A 13,943-nucleotide genomic window follows, 5' to 3' on the forward strand; every position below is an offset into this window, starting at 1 on the left:
TCTCCATGCACACTCAGTACTTTGGTCCTGTCCCTAAAAGACCTAGGTTCAAGGACAAAAGAATGTGATGACTAGTGGGGTCAGGAAATGCAGGAAGCGGACATTATTAGATATTGGACTATTTGATACCCTCCCCCTGTCGCCGATTAGGTCTCGGGCGATTTTGTATTATACTTTAACGGGACACTTGGACGCGTGTCCCTTTGCAATCATTACACTATCGTCAGAGTGATAGTTACCGCCTTGTCCCAGAATGAAGGATCAATTCCCCATGCTATCCCGACTCTTCGAAAGCGCTTCGGGACGATAGAAGACATCCGCGTCTCTCCTTCAACGTCGTCATCGCCCCGGAGAGCGATTGCAAATGTTGACGTCTTCCCATCTGCGGTCTTCTCACTATTCAGGCAGCATAGCAGCCACAGCAATGTGAATTTTCCAATTGGCGAGCAATCAGGGCAGAGAGGGACGTCGTAACGAATCTCGCCGACCTTGTCAAGCTTTCCCCCCTCCATTCCCAGAAGAGTTTGCCGATCTTGATGACCAGCAGTAAAAGTAACATTTAGATGATCCTTTGGTGCCGCGTAAGCTTCTTGTTTGCAAATGGCCATGCCGACCTTGCCCTTGATCCTGAGTGTCGCGGCTTTTAGAGCACCGTACGGGTCGGAAGACGCTTGCAACGAGACGTCGACAAGTTGCGGTGCGTACGCCGGGTCTGGGTCGGCGTTGAAGCTGTGCCAGTAGCCATTGACCCAGGAGAGATAATGGATTGGGCCTTTCACAGAGGCCCACGACCAACTTGGTGCGAGATAGTCGGCAGGACGGCTGTGCTGTCTGAATCCACGGCCAACGTGCCAGTTGCTCGCCCACAGTAGACAATGCCCAAAGTAGGACCTCCAGAGCCCAGCGTAGTATTCGTCAGAGGTGGTTTCGGCGATAGATCTGGCGATGCCGGAGAAGGCGGGAAGAATGTCCGTCTGCCTGGTGAGGGAACGGCTGGTGTACCGGTCGACGAGCTCGAACCACGTGAGCCTTTGTTTTGTGACAGAGTCGATTGGTTTCGAGCTGATATTCGGTATGCCAATAAGTGTCGGTCTGGTAAACGATCCCCCGTCGAACAAGCGTCCGACATCGAAAGAAGCTCCGTCACTCCACGGGAACTCAATCGTTGCTCTGGATTCACAACATTCCCACCGGATGGTGTCTCTACAGTAGTGAACAACCCGAGGCGAGAGTTCTCGCTCCTGGAGAGTCCATCCTCGCTGTGTCAATGGGTCAATCCTCAGAATCTGTCCGACGGGGTATGTATCCCGACTCCAAAGTCGAAAGGTTGTTGTTGAGTCTTCTGTCAATGCCTGTGAGGAGGCGCTGTCGATATTGACCCGACACTCAATGTCGACAGGGCCGTACGATCGCACATGGTCTACGACTTGGCATCCTCCCTGGCCATCCGCAGAGCCTGACGCAGCCATGGTGAGATGTGCGTTGGAGTAAACATCAGCCATCTGGGCCGCCTCCCTCTCCCAGTCGTCCCGTGAATCCTGAATAATACAGAGCGAATCGATCCAAACATACGGCACACCAAGACGCCGCGTATTCTGGACGAAATCCTGAAAGGTACGGGGCAGCTTGTCCGCCGAAATGGAGCCGAGGTGGTCACGCAGCGTCCTTGCCATTGTTTTTGCGGCTTCCGGCATCGTCAAGCCCCAACAATGGCTCAATGCGTTGTAGCGCTTGTCTGCGGACCTGATTCCAGCACTCAACACCAGTACAAGCCTTGGATCAGCCTCTGTTCCCACGTCAATAAGCCGAGTTGGGAGGAAACCGGTCCCTCGACGACAGCCTTTGTGATTTTCCAGACAGTCTCTTGACCAACGCTGCAGGAGACGAGATTCGTAGGCGCGGTGAAGACCAGAACGCTCCCCTCCGACATCACCGAAAGAATCCGGCTTTACAGTCTCCCAGTTTTCTGTGCCATCAGATTAGCCACACGGTCTGAGCCAATTCATCAATCATCAAGCCCGGCTTGGAGGCGCATACTCCAGTCCAGAGGCACAGCAAAGCCTCGAAAATGACCGGCATCCGTCCACCCAACCCTCACAATCTGCCAGCCGAATTTTGTGCTGCTCAGACGCACCCGGTCATCTGGATTCCACGTTCTCGGCAACGCATACTTGCCGGCGTGCTCAGATTCGCTGCTCTCTATTGCATGGAGAAGGAGACGGCAGCCCTGACACCCGCCCGTGGCCGAGGCTTTTAGGGCGCTGATTGTTGGCTGGTGGTCGTAGTCGCTCTGCTCATTGCGGCGGAAGCTGAATAACTTGGCGGGGATCTTGCCGCAGTATTCGCACAAGCTCATGTTGGGGCAAAGGGCGTGGTTGTATTGGAAGTCGGCGTGAGGGCGTAAGGAGATGTTGCACCGCACGGGACAAATGGGGGATGCTGCATAGCTGCGACGTGTGCCTCAGCTGGGCAACTAGACACGCATATCGCATTTTGCGAATATGCGAGATGGAGATTTTCAAAGATGCGATATGCGCGCCTGCTCCTTTCAGCTGGCCGTGGCGAGGGTGCAGATAGAGGGTGCAGCACTGTAGCCGATGATAGTCCCACTTTTAATTCAACTAATCGTAGGTCTACTAGCAGTTGCGGGTTAGGGTTAGGGTATCTCCTATCATGAGGAACGACGTGGCCCCCGAGGAGGTGGGCCTGCAACGAGGGCCGGAGGTTGTCCGGAAATGCTATGTACCCCCAAAATATGCCCTCCTGGTTCACTTTCTCACTCTTGGCTGGGATGAGAAAAATTGGACGCGTCATCTAATACGAATGCTATTCTTTGCATTGACAGCTCCGCATGTTGGTTTGAGCGTGTCAAACTGTCCTTACGCATCCATCTCGGCTTGTGACTCTACGGAAACGGGCCCCGATAATCAGGCTCCGTTGCCGTTCGTGGGGCGCGCCACGCCGACCGGCCGGAGCTGCGGCCCCTCAGTCTCTGCCCTACAGACCCACGACCCTCATTAGGAAATACAGCCCCGACTTTTTGCCTAGGCACGCAGCCGTATTGCAGATCATCATGTGCTCACTGCACAGTCTCTATTTGCGGGGTAATTCACCGTCCTCCCCACACATTCTGGCATGTTGTGGCTGATAATCTCAGTTGTAAGCGGCAACGAAGCCTGGTTTCACCATGTCCGACCGCCAATCGCAAACCGAGCCGTCATGGATCGCGGGAAGCAGGTAAAGCTGTACCTGGATCCAAACTTTAACCTTGCGCAACAATAAAAGTCAACTTCTATCAGGTGACGGTCGGCTTGCTGATTCCTACGCTGCCCTTATACCAAACTGGGATTAACGGGAAGCATACCCTCCATTCATCATTCGACATGGCTGGCTATATAACGTCGTCGACAGCAATGATGGGCTGTCCCAAAAGTGCCGCCTTCATTTGCTGCTCCTCTCTTTGTGGCACTTGAAGACAAACTCATACAGTCGTATACAGTTTCTAGCATCACCAACACTTGGCTGTACTAAAACGACAACATGGCTTCCAACGGATCCTTCAACATGGCCCCAGGGCATCTCGGCAACCTGACAGCCGACCAGGAGGCTGTACTCCGCAAACTCTGGCAGACCGTCTTCATGCTGTACAACATGTTCGAGCACGCAGGGCCCATCGTCTCGGACGCCGGCTCCATCAACACCGAGTCTCCAAGGCGCACCGGCTTCTTCGGACGTACATCCCAGGAAGTCCCCCCGACGCCCAAGCCCTCCCCCGACGTCATGGAAGCCCTGCAAATCATCACAACCGACCCGCAGGAGCAACAGCGTCTGCTGAGACAATTCTCCCAGCTACTGGCCCTGCAGAGCCCAGAATCCATCAAGCACTTCAAGGATGGGCTGGCGGCCGCACCGCCCGAGTCCATCCAGCAACTGCGCGCCGTGCTCGCCGACCAGTCGCCAGAGACCATTCGCGACTTTCAGAAGCTCCTACACGGCCAGTCAGCCCAGTCGATTCGCTCCATGGTGATTGGCGCCGTCAAGCACGAGCATCCGGACACACTTATCCTGCGATTCCTGCGCGCCCGCAAGTGGGACATTAACAAAGCTCTTATGATGATGTTTAAGGCCATGAACTGGAGACATGTCGACTTTAAAGTGGATGAGGATATCATGCCCAACGGCGAGGCGGGTGCCGTCGCGGACGAAAAGGCAGCCAAGACCCTGGGTCGCGACTTTATGAAACAGATTCGCATGGGAAAGAGCTTCTTGCACGGGACCGACAGACACGGTCGGCCTATCTGCATTGTCAGAGCCCGTCTGCATAAAGCGTCTGACCAGTGTGTAGAGAGCATCGAGCGGTACACGACGTACCTGATTGAGACGGCGCGGTTCGTCCTCAACCCGCCCATCGAAACTGCCGTAAGTTGGACCAGACGGCACTGCTGTTCGCCCGTCAAACGATGCTAATACGGACAGTGCCTCATCTTTGACATGTCGGGATTCAGTCTCGCAAATATGGACTATGTCCCGGTCAAGTTTATTATTATGTGCTTTGAAGCCAACTACCCCGAGTCGCTGGGCGTTGTCCTGATACACAACGCCCCCTGGGTGTTTAAGGGTACGTTGCCCCGGGCCTATGTTGTTTACCACCCCAAGTCCGCGGCTAACAAAGGATCAAAGGCATTTGGAGGATTATCCACGGCTGGCTGGATCCCGTTATTGCCGCCAAGGTTCATTTCACGTATGGTCGTAAGGACCTAGAGGAATTTATCGCCCCGGAGCAGCTCATCAAGGAGCTTGGTGGCGACGAGGACTGGGCGTATGAATATAAAGAGCCTGTTGAGGGCGAAAATGATATCATGAAGGATACCGCTACTCGAGACGGGCTTCTGCGGGAACGGGAGGATATTGCAATGAGGTTTGAGGACGCCACCAAGGAATGGGTCTTGCATGGCGACGGCCCCAAGGGCCAGGAATACAAGGCCAAGCGCGATCTGGTGGCAAAGGAGATTCGCGACAACTACTGGAAGTTGGACAAGTATATTCGAGCAAGGTCGCTGTATGACAGGCTGGGATACATTCGAGGCGGAGCAGAGGTCAAGTGGTATGAATCGAATGGCACTGACAGGTTGGCAGGTGGCTCTGCTTGATTAGCATTGCGGAAGAAAGCGTCTATTTGGGTTGTAATTATTAGCTGGAGTTTGTTGCTTGGATATCGAGATGAAATGTCCAAGGGTGGCTTGATTATATACTTGATATCTGAATGGGGGGCACTGGCTCCAGTATAGTTGATTATAATCGACAGAATAATACCGCATCTTTTATTCCTGTGTGATCCACTCTGTAGGAAGAAAACATCACCTGTCCTGAGATGACGGCGAGCCCATGTCGATAGACGCATGTGGCGCGGTGCCTTTCCGCAAACTTCTGGATGGGCTCTCGTTCAAGAATGCCTTTTAGGGTTTCAAGTTTTAGTTTTTTTTTTTTTTTTCGCAGCTACTACTGCAGTTATTTATTCACCTTCACTTTCAGTACATACAATACTGAGGCGACTGAGTATTACATGCCTCTTCTTGTTATCGAATCCTCACACAAGCTCCAGAGGGGACAATAAGGGCCCTCCACAGCGCAGGTCCAGCCACACCAAGCGATAGAAACCGAGCTGCGATGCAATTAGGCTCTTTCAGTCCGAGGATGAGCTTGCTCGCCTCCCTCCTCCTCTTGGCCGTCGCCAAAAGCACCTCCCATTACATTCATTTCCGTATCATCCTGCCGCATTCTATCTGGAGTGGCGCCCAGAATGAAGGCAGGTTCACGCAACCAAACCAGGACAACTCTGAAGAGCCCAAACCTGGACTTGATCCTATCGACACCATCAAAAGGCTCCGGCTCCGGCTCTGAACTATTCCCACGCGCAGCATATTCTTCCGAAGTCACCGGGTCTGTTTGGGGACCACCGTTTTCGCCCTGCCGCGAGGGCACCAGCCTGGCGACGCTGCATGCCACAAGCCTGGTCACATCAATTGATCCTCTCACACATGTGCAGTATTGCAGGTATGCACAGCCACTCATCATGGCTCCTGAACCACCGCGCTTGCCCGGACTTGCAAAGTTAGGTACTTAAGTACCTACATGTAAGCTAAGTACTTAGAGGTAGCCAAAACAACTTTTATCGATAAATGAGCCAAGCATATTGTTTTTGGCGACCTGTCTGGTACCTTGAAGTCAGGTGCATGCGCCAATGTCACTCCCGAGTTTCGTGAAGTATATCTACTTTACTTGTATTGACCTCAGTTCAGGCGGTCAACGGTAGCCTTACTGTAGGCACTTCCCAGGATTGACCACACATCCCCTCTGGTGTGTTCAATGTTAACGCCCCTGCAGGCAACTGGTGACCCCGGGTGACTTTAGTGCCAGCATAAAATTCGGGACATTATCATGGAGAAATTTGTATTCGGCCTTCTAAAGTTCTTATAAGGGCTTTTACCATCACCTAATTTACTAGTAAATACGTGTGCCCTTTAAAATCTAGCTTCTGATTGGATACCTGAGACCTCACATCACTGCTGTCTGCAGATCTGCCGAAAGCTTTTCTTAAAAGGGCCACAGAAGAATAGGCGAACATTGATCCTAGTTCTAGTTAAATCTGCTCCGTTCCCCAGATCCTGACACCGGGATGACCATGCAACGACAGTGAGGCTCCACTTGGACCAAAATGTCTGGTTGGCTGCCAGAAGATTCAACATGATCTTCGCACGTTAGGGCGAACGTCGGCCGAGTTTACATCTGCGCCGAAGCCGTCTGACAAGGAACAGGGCGGAGAGTCCTTTTGAGACAGTGGGGCTTCAACAAGGCCGGCCCGGCAGACATGGAGCGATCAAGGATACATACCAGAGGCAATCCCCAAGTGGTGGGCACAAGTGGCAGCGGGCATGCGTTATCGCAGCAGCTCCTTCACCTAACGTATTATTGACCTACTTGGGTCACAGCCATCAATCCTCGGCGCTCGGGAGGAGACCGACAAGAGCCAGGCCGATAAGGGAACTCGGAGAGCCTAGGCCCTGCAGGCTTGACAGGCACCCCTGTTGAAGAATTACCGTCGACAGGTCGAGCAGGTGTATATGTATCTAACCCGTTCGGGAGACAGTTGGGTGCGCCTTGGTGGCGAAACCACGTGGCTTATGGAACCGGCGAACCAATTTGGTAACTGGCAGTCTGGCAATCGACACACACCAGTTGACGGCATCACGCCTTGTTGCATCCCCTTTGCTCGCGTCAAGGTGCCACTTGCGGTACCGAGCAAGGATGTGGACTAGTAAAAGATCTGAAACTAAAAAATATATAGGCCTACTAGTAATTTGTATAGTAATAAAAGTACCAAAAGTTCCCAAGTTACATAAAGCTATATTAATATTTATCACAGCCTACAGCTAATTTTATCACCAAAAAAAGTATATATTAGGTCCGGTATTACAGAAAAATGGACCGCTACCTGAACGACACCTTAACGCCGCAAGGGGATGCACCAGCCATCAGCCGAGTGCCGGAGCGAATAAACAAGGCATAAGTGGCGCTCATGGCCTTGTGGAACATCACGCGTCGACGACTGGCGTTCCACGTCATAGCGATTCATCTAAATTCTCATCAAAAGCGAGGGTCAATTGAGTTCAAATATCTATCTCAGCGATTGCTATGTCTTGGTTGGCCGGACATTTCGAATTGAAGGCCGCCAACGCGAATAGTACCTGCCAACAAAAACATGAATATACATATATAAACGAAGGGCAGATTGTCCCGGGCTGCATTTGGTCCAACTACCAAGGTAGTCAATTATTCAAACCATTATTTCTAGATAGTAACATTGAAGTATGGTGGGCCTATGGACGTTCGGAGCAAGTACTTCGATAGAGCTTCCGGAGCTCAATGCCACTGGAACGCGGCGTAGACGTGGAGGACGACGGGATGGAGACTGGGCCTGTATTCTGTTTCCCCGACATCTCGGGACTTTCTGTCGGATCTGGCTCGCTGGACTCCTTGAACACCTCGTCAAACCGGGCCCGGTCGAAGCTGCAGCAGACGTTGATTGAGTTGACGTTCTGAAAAGCCTGTGAGTCGATGCTCTGCCTGTTTGTGCCGTATGTAGTAAACACCACATCCTGGCCCATGGCCTGGACACACAGTTTGCCGTTGGTGCCATTTGAGCGCCGCGTGCGTTCATCTGCATTGGGAAGCAGGGAGAACATGGGGCCAAACAACAACGCCTGCAACATTGCGACCCAGCTGGATGTGGGCAGGAGTGATGCCAGGGTAATGGGATGGGCCTCAAGGTATCCATGGAAAAAGCCAACAATTGAGCCCCGGAACGGACGGCCGTCGGCATACTCCAGGACTTGAAGATTGGTCTTGATTTCCTTCAGGCCAAGGAGCAGGCCGTACGTTTGTTTCACCGTGCTCAGCTGTAGTGCACTGCGGAACATGGACGCCATTCCCAACAAGACGGCAGTCGCCAAGGCAATGGAGCCGATCTGCGTGCTCGCGTTGTCTATCAGCGGCCTCTTTGTCCAAGCGCTGAAGGCCTGGGTAACGCAGATGTTGAGTGCAGTAACAATGTTGAGGAGCACCAGGTCCAGAGCCTTGTCAGCACACGTGCCCATGTCGTCTCGGAACTTCTCTTGATTGTGTGCGACATCGCGGTGTGCCATGTCGAGTCTCTCCTTCTCCGCCTCGGATCGTGTAGTCCTTGGGGCCGGGTCGCGGCCTTCAAGGGCAGCGAGGTAGCTACCGGGTTCGGACAAGGAAGTACTTGCAATGCCCGATTTCTCGATTTGACCAAACTCGAGGGGGTTGCGCTCGTCACGGATGTGCTCGACAAGCTGATGGCGGTCGACGACAGCGAAGTGGCATCGATTCAGCAAGCTCCAGGCCTGACTGGCACAAGCCTGGGTCAAGATTCCCAGACACAAGAACAAGACAAGACAGGCATGGATGGCAAAGCACCCCGCGTAAATGCAAACCACAAAGAGCCGCGGCTTGCTGTCAGGGCCTTCCCCGTGGCTGAAGAAGCTGTTATGGATCAACGTCACCAACAAGGTGAGTACCATCAGCCAGATGCTGACCCATTCCCAGATGGCTATCTGAATTACAACCTTCATGATGGGGCAGCCACCAGCGATCCAAAGGAAGCACTCAGATACTCCGTCAGGTTTTGTAGCTTCGCATTGAGACATGCCTCTGCCAATCCTGTGTGGGTGCTGCTCATCCGTCACGTCTCCCAAGTATATGAGCCGGATTGCATTGCGAAGATTTCTCTTCCTCTCGCAAGCGAGATCATCTGCTGCTCTGGTGGACTCTGGCCAGGCGGCCTCGAGAATTGTACCAATATTCGCCGCCAACGCGGCAGAAGGGTATTTGGCAGTACAGAGGAGATAGCCGGTGACCTTTGCGAGGGTCCAGTAGGCGATGCACATAATGGAGAAGGCGAGAACGGCGAGTGTGGCTCCGGCCGCTCGTTCGCCGTAGCTGAGAGTGTTTGTTTCGTTCGCTGGAGGGACTGGAGAGCTGACGGCCAGGGTAACATCCAAACCCGAAGGCAATGAGCGTTTATATACATATGATTGGTACATATTGTACGTGGTCCAGTGTTGGCGACATATTGGCTGAGGTCACCCACTGGACCTGCCCCCGTCTTTTATATAAAAACGTAGCCGAACATATGTGCACAAGCAATATGGAGTTTGTGTTGACGGCTGTCGCCAAGCTGTCTGGTTCTCGCGGCGATTTACACAGGCTGTACATAGTATGATAGTACAGTCTGGTCCCACTTTTAAAAAAATACCAGACCCATCCAGGTGTAGCAAGTGACCAAGCCCCACTCTGAGGTCTGGGGTCGGAGTGGTCACAGTGACCAAGCCCATGCCGAGCTATCTCCCCGCCCGGCACTCGAGGTAATCTGCCCACCAATGAGTCTCGAACATGCCTCGAAGTGCGCACGATACAGCATCGCCGTGTCAAGCGGAGGACCTAGAAGACATGATAGTATTAGGTGCAGGTGCCCACCTGATACCAGCTCGTGGGGCTGGTATCGGTTAGGGTTAGGGTTAAGAGTCCGAGTTAGCCTTGGATTATTAAACTTTATAGTGGCGCTAGTCTCGGTGTTGCAGGATATAAGTGTTCAATACAGAGTACTAACACATCAATACATGTGGCGTGGCCACGCCCATTTTGTGCTGTTGTTTTGTCACTCCGACCTCACAGACTCAGAGTGGGGCGCCGGGGTCTCCTTCCTCGTATTTTGATACTACTATCATCTAACCACGCCAGCCCAAGGATATTTCAATTTAGAAGTAAATAAAAGAATATAGTTGAAGAATTAATAGTAAATGTTTTTCTCTCCTTTTTCCCTCTTCCTACCACCAAGTTAACACAAGGGTGGCTCAACCTCACTTACTATATGTAGGTCCGATGACAACGTAGGCCCTTTTCATAGGTGTAAGCAAAGCGCTGAGCCAGGCGGGCCAAAATTGAAGCTGCTGCGCAATTCGGGCCTGTTGAAGCTGCTAGGCTTTTGAAGCTGCTATTGAATTTGGGCTCGTTGAAGCTGTTGAATTCGAGGCTTTTTGGGCTGCTAGCATTATTTCCTAGAGCTTGTGTCTTTTTATTTTCTCCTCCGGGGGCCCTGCCGGGGACCGCCTGCAGCGCTGTTGAAGCTGCTGGTTGACTGGAACATTGAAGCTGCTAGGTCGCCTTGGAAGGTGCACAACACCAAAAGGCAGGTTCGCGATGATGCACAAAGCTACGCACCGGCCTTTAAATGCAAGCCAATCGCGGTGATTCAAGGTTATCTAGACCGATTATAAATTGAGTTTTTATAATACAAGGCTTGTAATTACAGTGGCGTAGCACTCAGGGACTCGTATTACGGACATGGAAGCAAAGCGCCGCTTTGCTTAATAACATCAATTGAAGTCATCACCCAACTCCAACCAACCGTCCCAAGGTGGCTTTGTGCTCAGCCTCAGGAAAGTATGCCACGTACCACGCAGGTACTGCTACTAGGGATCCCGTGGCTGCGTAGCCATTGATCAAGCAGGTTGCACCATTCATGTTGGCCACTCAATGATCCGCCGCCCTTGGACGTGGGAGAACGGTTACTCTGGCTTGCCCTCACTCTTGAACGTGTTTCTATTCTTCACATCTCAATTCTTACTTTGACATCAGCCCAACACTTGTAGCTATTTGCGTCTTGCACAATGAACTAGGCTAAAAGTGTCCAGGTATCCAGCTTTCGCGGAATTTCTACCTTCAATTCTCTCCATACTCACTCGAGTTGTGGAGCTCTGCAAAACATTGACGAGGCACACCAGACTTGACGCATCCGCCACGCCCCCTACCTCACCGGGGCTCATATCATGCCGCCGTTTGGATCCAATGGTGTAATGGGACCTGGTAAAGCTTGGGCTTGCCCCTATGCAAAGCGTCCTGGAAACCAGGACCACGTATGCCATCAACGCGCATTCGACAAGATATCAAGACTCAAAGGCCACCTAAATCGCAAGCCCCATGCCATAGAGAACTCCTGTGCAACATGCTGGACAAGTTTCAAGAATGAAATGGAATGCAAGCTTCACGAACAAGCCAGGGAGTGCACGGCCAAACCACCGCCAACCAAGGACCTCGTGACGCCCGAGCAGAGAGCTCAATTGTCCAGCAGGGCATCAAACGATAGCGACAGCTGGTATGAGATATTTAAATGTCTTTGCCCTGGCGTCCCTCGGCCCCATAGTCCTTTTGTCAACGTAGATCACTCGGCTGAAGTGCGCGCCATCCAGAATCATTTACCCGCGGAAGAGATGACTTGGGAGGCGGCCATGCACGACTTGCCACCGAGCTTACAACCCGTCCGACAGAGCATAGCAGATTATTTCAGGGCGCGGCAAGACGAATTCGTCGCCATGATGCTCAGGCCGTGGAAATCGCCCCATTTTGATAATCCCCAACCACGAAACCGTCGTCTACGAACAAAGCCGACTCCTGCTCGGCATACCGCTGCATGCGACCAACCTTTGGCGGATGTTGGCACCAGCACCACAGTTGCAGCATCAGCAGGGACGACAGGTGTCATGCCCACGCCGCTGGAACCTACTTGGGGCAACAACCCTGAAGCCGAGAATTATACTCCTGTGACACCAGAACAAACTGCTTTCAACCAATACAGAGTTGGGCCTCTCGGGGAAGATACCCCAGTTGATTCTGTTGTTCAAGATGATTATGATTTGTTTACGCAAGCTATCTATCCGGGTGTCGATGATCTGGCATCAAGGCCCGCCGGAACCGCTTTAGAGCAGTGGTTGCCGTACCAGTATGAACTCGACCAAGACCTCACAGGAAGTTGCTTCCCACAAGAAGAGCATCAGAGATAACAACCCCATCTTCATCAACGCCATAACATCTTCCGCCATAGATTGCGGAGCAGGAGGTTCAAAGCATTCCCCAGAACAGGTCCGCCTCGGTAGGGAGAGGATGAACGACTATTGGGAATGGATCTGTGACCGAGTCACTGGACCTCTGAGCATTCAAGACTGGATGAATTACATCTTAGGAATCGGAAATTCAGCGACGGGTATCCTAGCTTGACTGCTTCCTCTGATTCAACTGGCTCTATATACTCGGACGAGCTGTCGCGGCTGCGTCCATTGTCGTCGGGTGCTTGGAGCTGATCGCCGGATTCATCGTTGGGTGGTGAGGTGTCAGTGGTGAGGTGAGTTATATTGTGCTCCCAAGACGGAAGATATGATGCCACGGGTCTCAAATGCTCACCTATATCTGCCTCAATCTCTTAGGTGCTTCTATTGTTGAGCCCTACGAGGGAGCCGTGGCGTTCTTCTTGAGCAGCCTCTCGCTGACTTTGTCTTAGTTCTACGTTTACAAGACCGTCAACAGCAGGTGAGGTGTCTGCCATGGTGAACCAAAGTAGTTGAACGTGGGCGACAGCAGATTGAATCTTCAAAGCGGTGTTGTGCAATATAAAGATACTGCTACCACAGCCTTCTCAATAACCAATGTATAAATATCAATGGAAATGCGAAAAAACACATAGACTTATATAGAGACTGACACATCAGCTACAGCTTTGTTTCTTACATGCCTTGTCTTCGAGTACTTGTGGGCTGCCGTGTTCCATGTCAAGAGCGTCAGCTCGGTAGATCACCTGCAGGCCACCACGTATCAACAGGTACGACTGGACTGGCACGTTCTGCAGTCTCATTGATACACAAGATGCACTATCAATACCACATTGACATGTATACTGTACATAGGCTCGTCGCACAGATGTCTTAGTTTGACGTCATTACCTCTCTGTCCATCGCGGAGTGCGGATTTCTCCTCTTGCTAACAAGAACCCTCCTGCTAGGGATGGGGGACAAGTCGCGACATGTTATGGCATCTTCCATTCTTTTCAAGCCGCTATTTCATGTCTACTGGGGAATAATGTCAAATAAAGCCAGAGAAACTCGCCCTCTCTGTTGGCTTTTACTTCGCAAGGGGAAGCATTGTGCTGGGCGCTTATATACCTACAAGTGTTCAGAAAATACAGGAAGGCTGAGGGAGTAGCTTAAGCCACTTTTTGTATGACATTCAAAGATGGATTCCAATAACCAATGGAGACGACATGGTCTTCAATGGCCCTTGAATGTTTGGCGGTTGCGGCTGAACGTCTGTAGAACAGCACATGAATAGCGGCGCTTATGCGCGCACTTTCGTGTCACACTGTTGCCACCAAGTCAATAGTTTTGTCGAGATGTCTCCATACAGAAAATGGCAGTTCCGCATACGGTATGCGGCTCCCTCCAGTCGTCAGTCTTCTAGCCTTCCACGCGTTCTAGCCTCTCCCATGAGTCAGATCGCAGAAAAGGGGATACCGGCTGCCTTTATCCTTCTTATGC

The 13,943-nt window shown here is 52.0% G+C and overlaps 4 protein-coding genes across 4 annotated transcripts; 2 read left to right on the forward strand and 2 right to left on the reverse strand.

Annotated features, from left to right (window-relative positions):
• Nucleotides 1-212: 212 nt before the first annotated feature.
• Nucleotides 213-2,356, reverse strand: MAA_10876 (pantothenate transporter; the record flags this gene model as incomplete). The annotated part of the gene is made up of 2 exons (XM_011412795.1): nt 213-1,966; nt 2,038-2,356. The coding sequence occupies 2 exons, from the start codon at nt 2,354-2,356 to the stop codon at nt 213-215; spliced, it is 2,073 nt and encodes a 690-aa protein (XP_011411097.1).
• Nucleotides 2,357-3,540: 1,184 nt separating this feature from the next.
• MAA_08422 (Cellular retinaldehyde-binding/triple function) lies at nt 3,541-5,150 on the forward strand (the record flags this gene model as incomplete). The annotated part of the gene is made up of 3 exons (XM_007826420.1): nt 3,541-4,419; nt 4,477-4,618; nt 4,681-5,150. 3 exons carry the CDS (start codon nt 3,541-3,543, stop codon nt 5,148-5,150), a joined length of 1,491 nt encoding a protein of 496 aa, XP_007824611.1.
• Nucleotides 5,151-7,877: 2,727 nt separating this feature from the next.
• MAA_08423 (uncharacterized protein) lies at nt 7,878-9,623 on the reverse strand (the record flags this gene model as incomplete). Its single annotated transcript, XM_007826421.1, has 1 exon — nt 7,878-9,623. One exon carries the CDS (start codon nt 9,621-9,623, stop codon nt 7,878-7,880), a length of 1,746 nt encoding a protein of 581 aa, XP_007824612.1.
• Nucleotides 9,624-11,408: 1,785 nt separating this feature from the next.
• MAA_08424 (uncharacterized protein) lies at nt 11,409-12,419 on the forward strand (the record flags this gene model as incomplete). The annotated part of the gene is made up of 1 exon (XM_007826422.1): nt 11,409-12,419. One exon carries the CDS (start codon nt 11,409-11,411, stop codon nt 12,417-12,419), a length of 1,011 nt encoding a protein of 336 aa, XP_007824613.1.
• Between the last annotated feature and the right edge of the window lie 1,524 nt (nt 12,420-13,943).

Source organism: Metarhizium robertsii, assembly GCF_000187425.2.
Source record: "Metarhizium robertsii ARSEF 23 chromosome Unknown MAA_Scf_2, whole genome shotgun sequence".
Taxonomy (NCBI): domain Eukaryota; kingdom Fungi; phylum Ascomycota; class Sordariomycetes; order Hypocreales; family Clavicipitaceae; genus Metarhizium; species Metarhizium robertsii.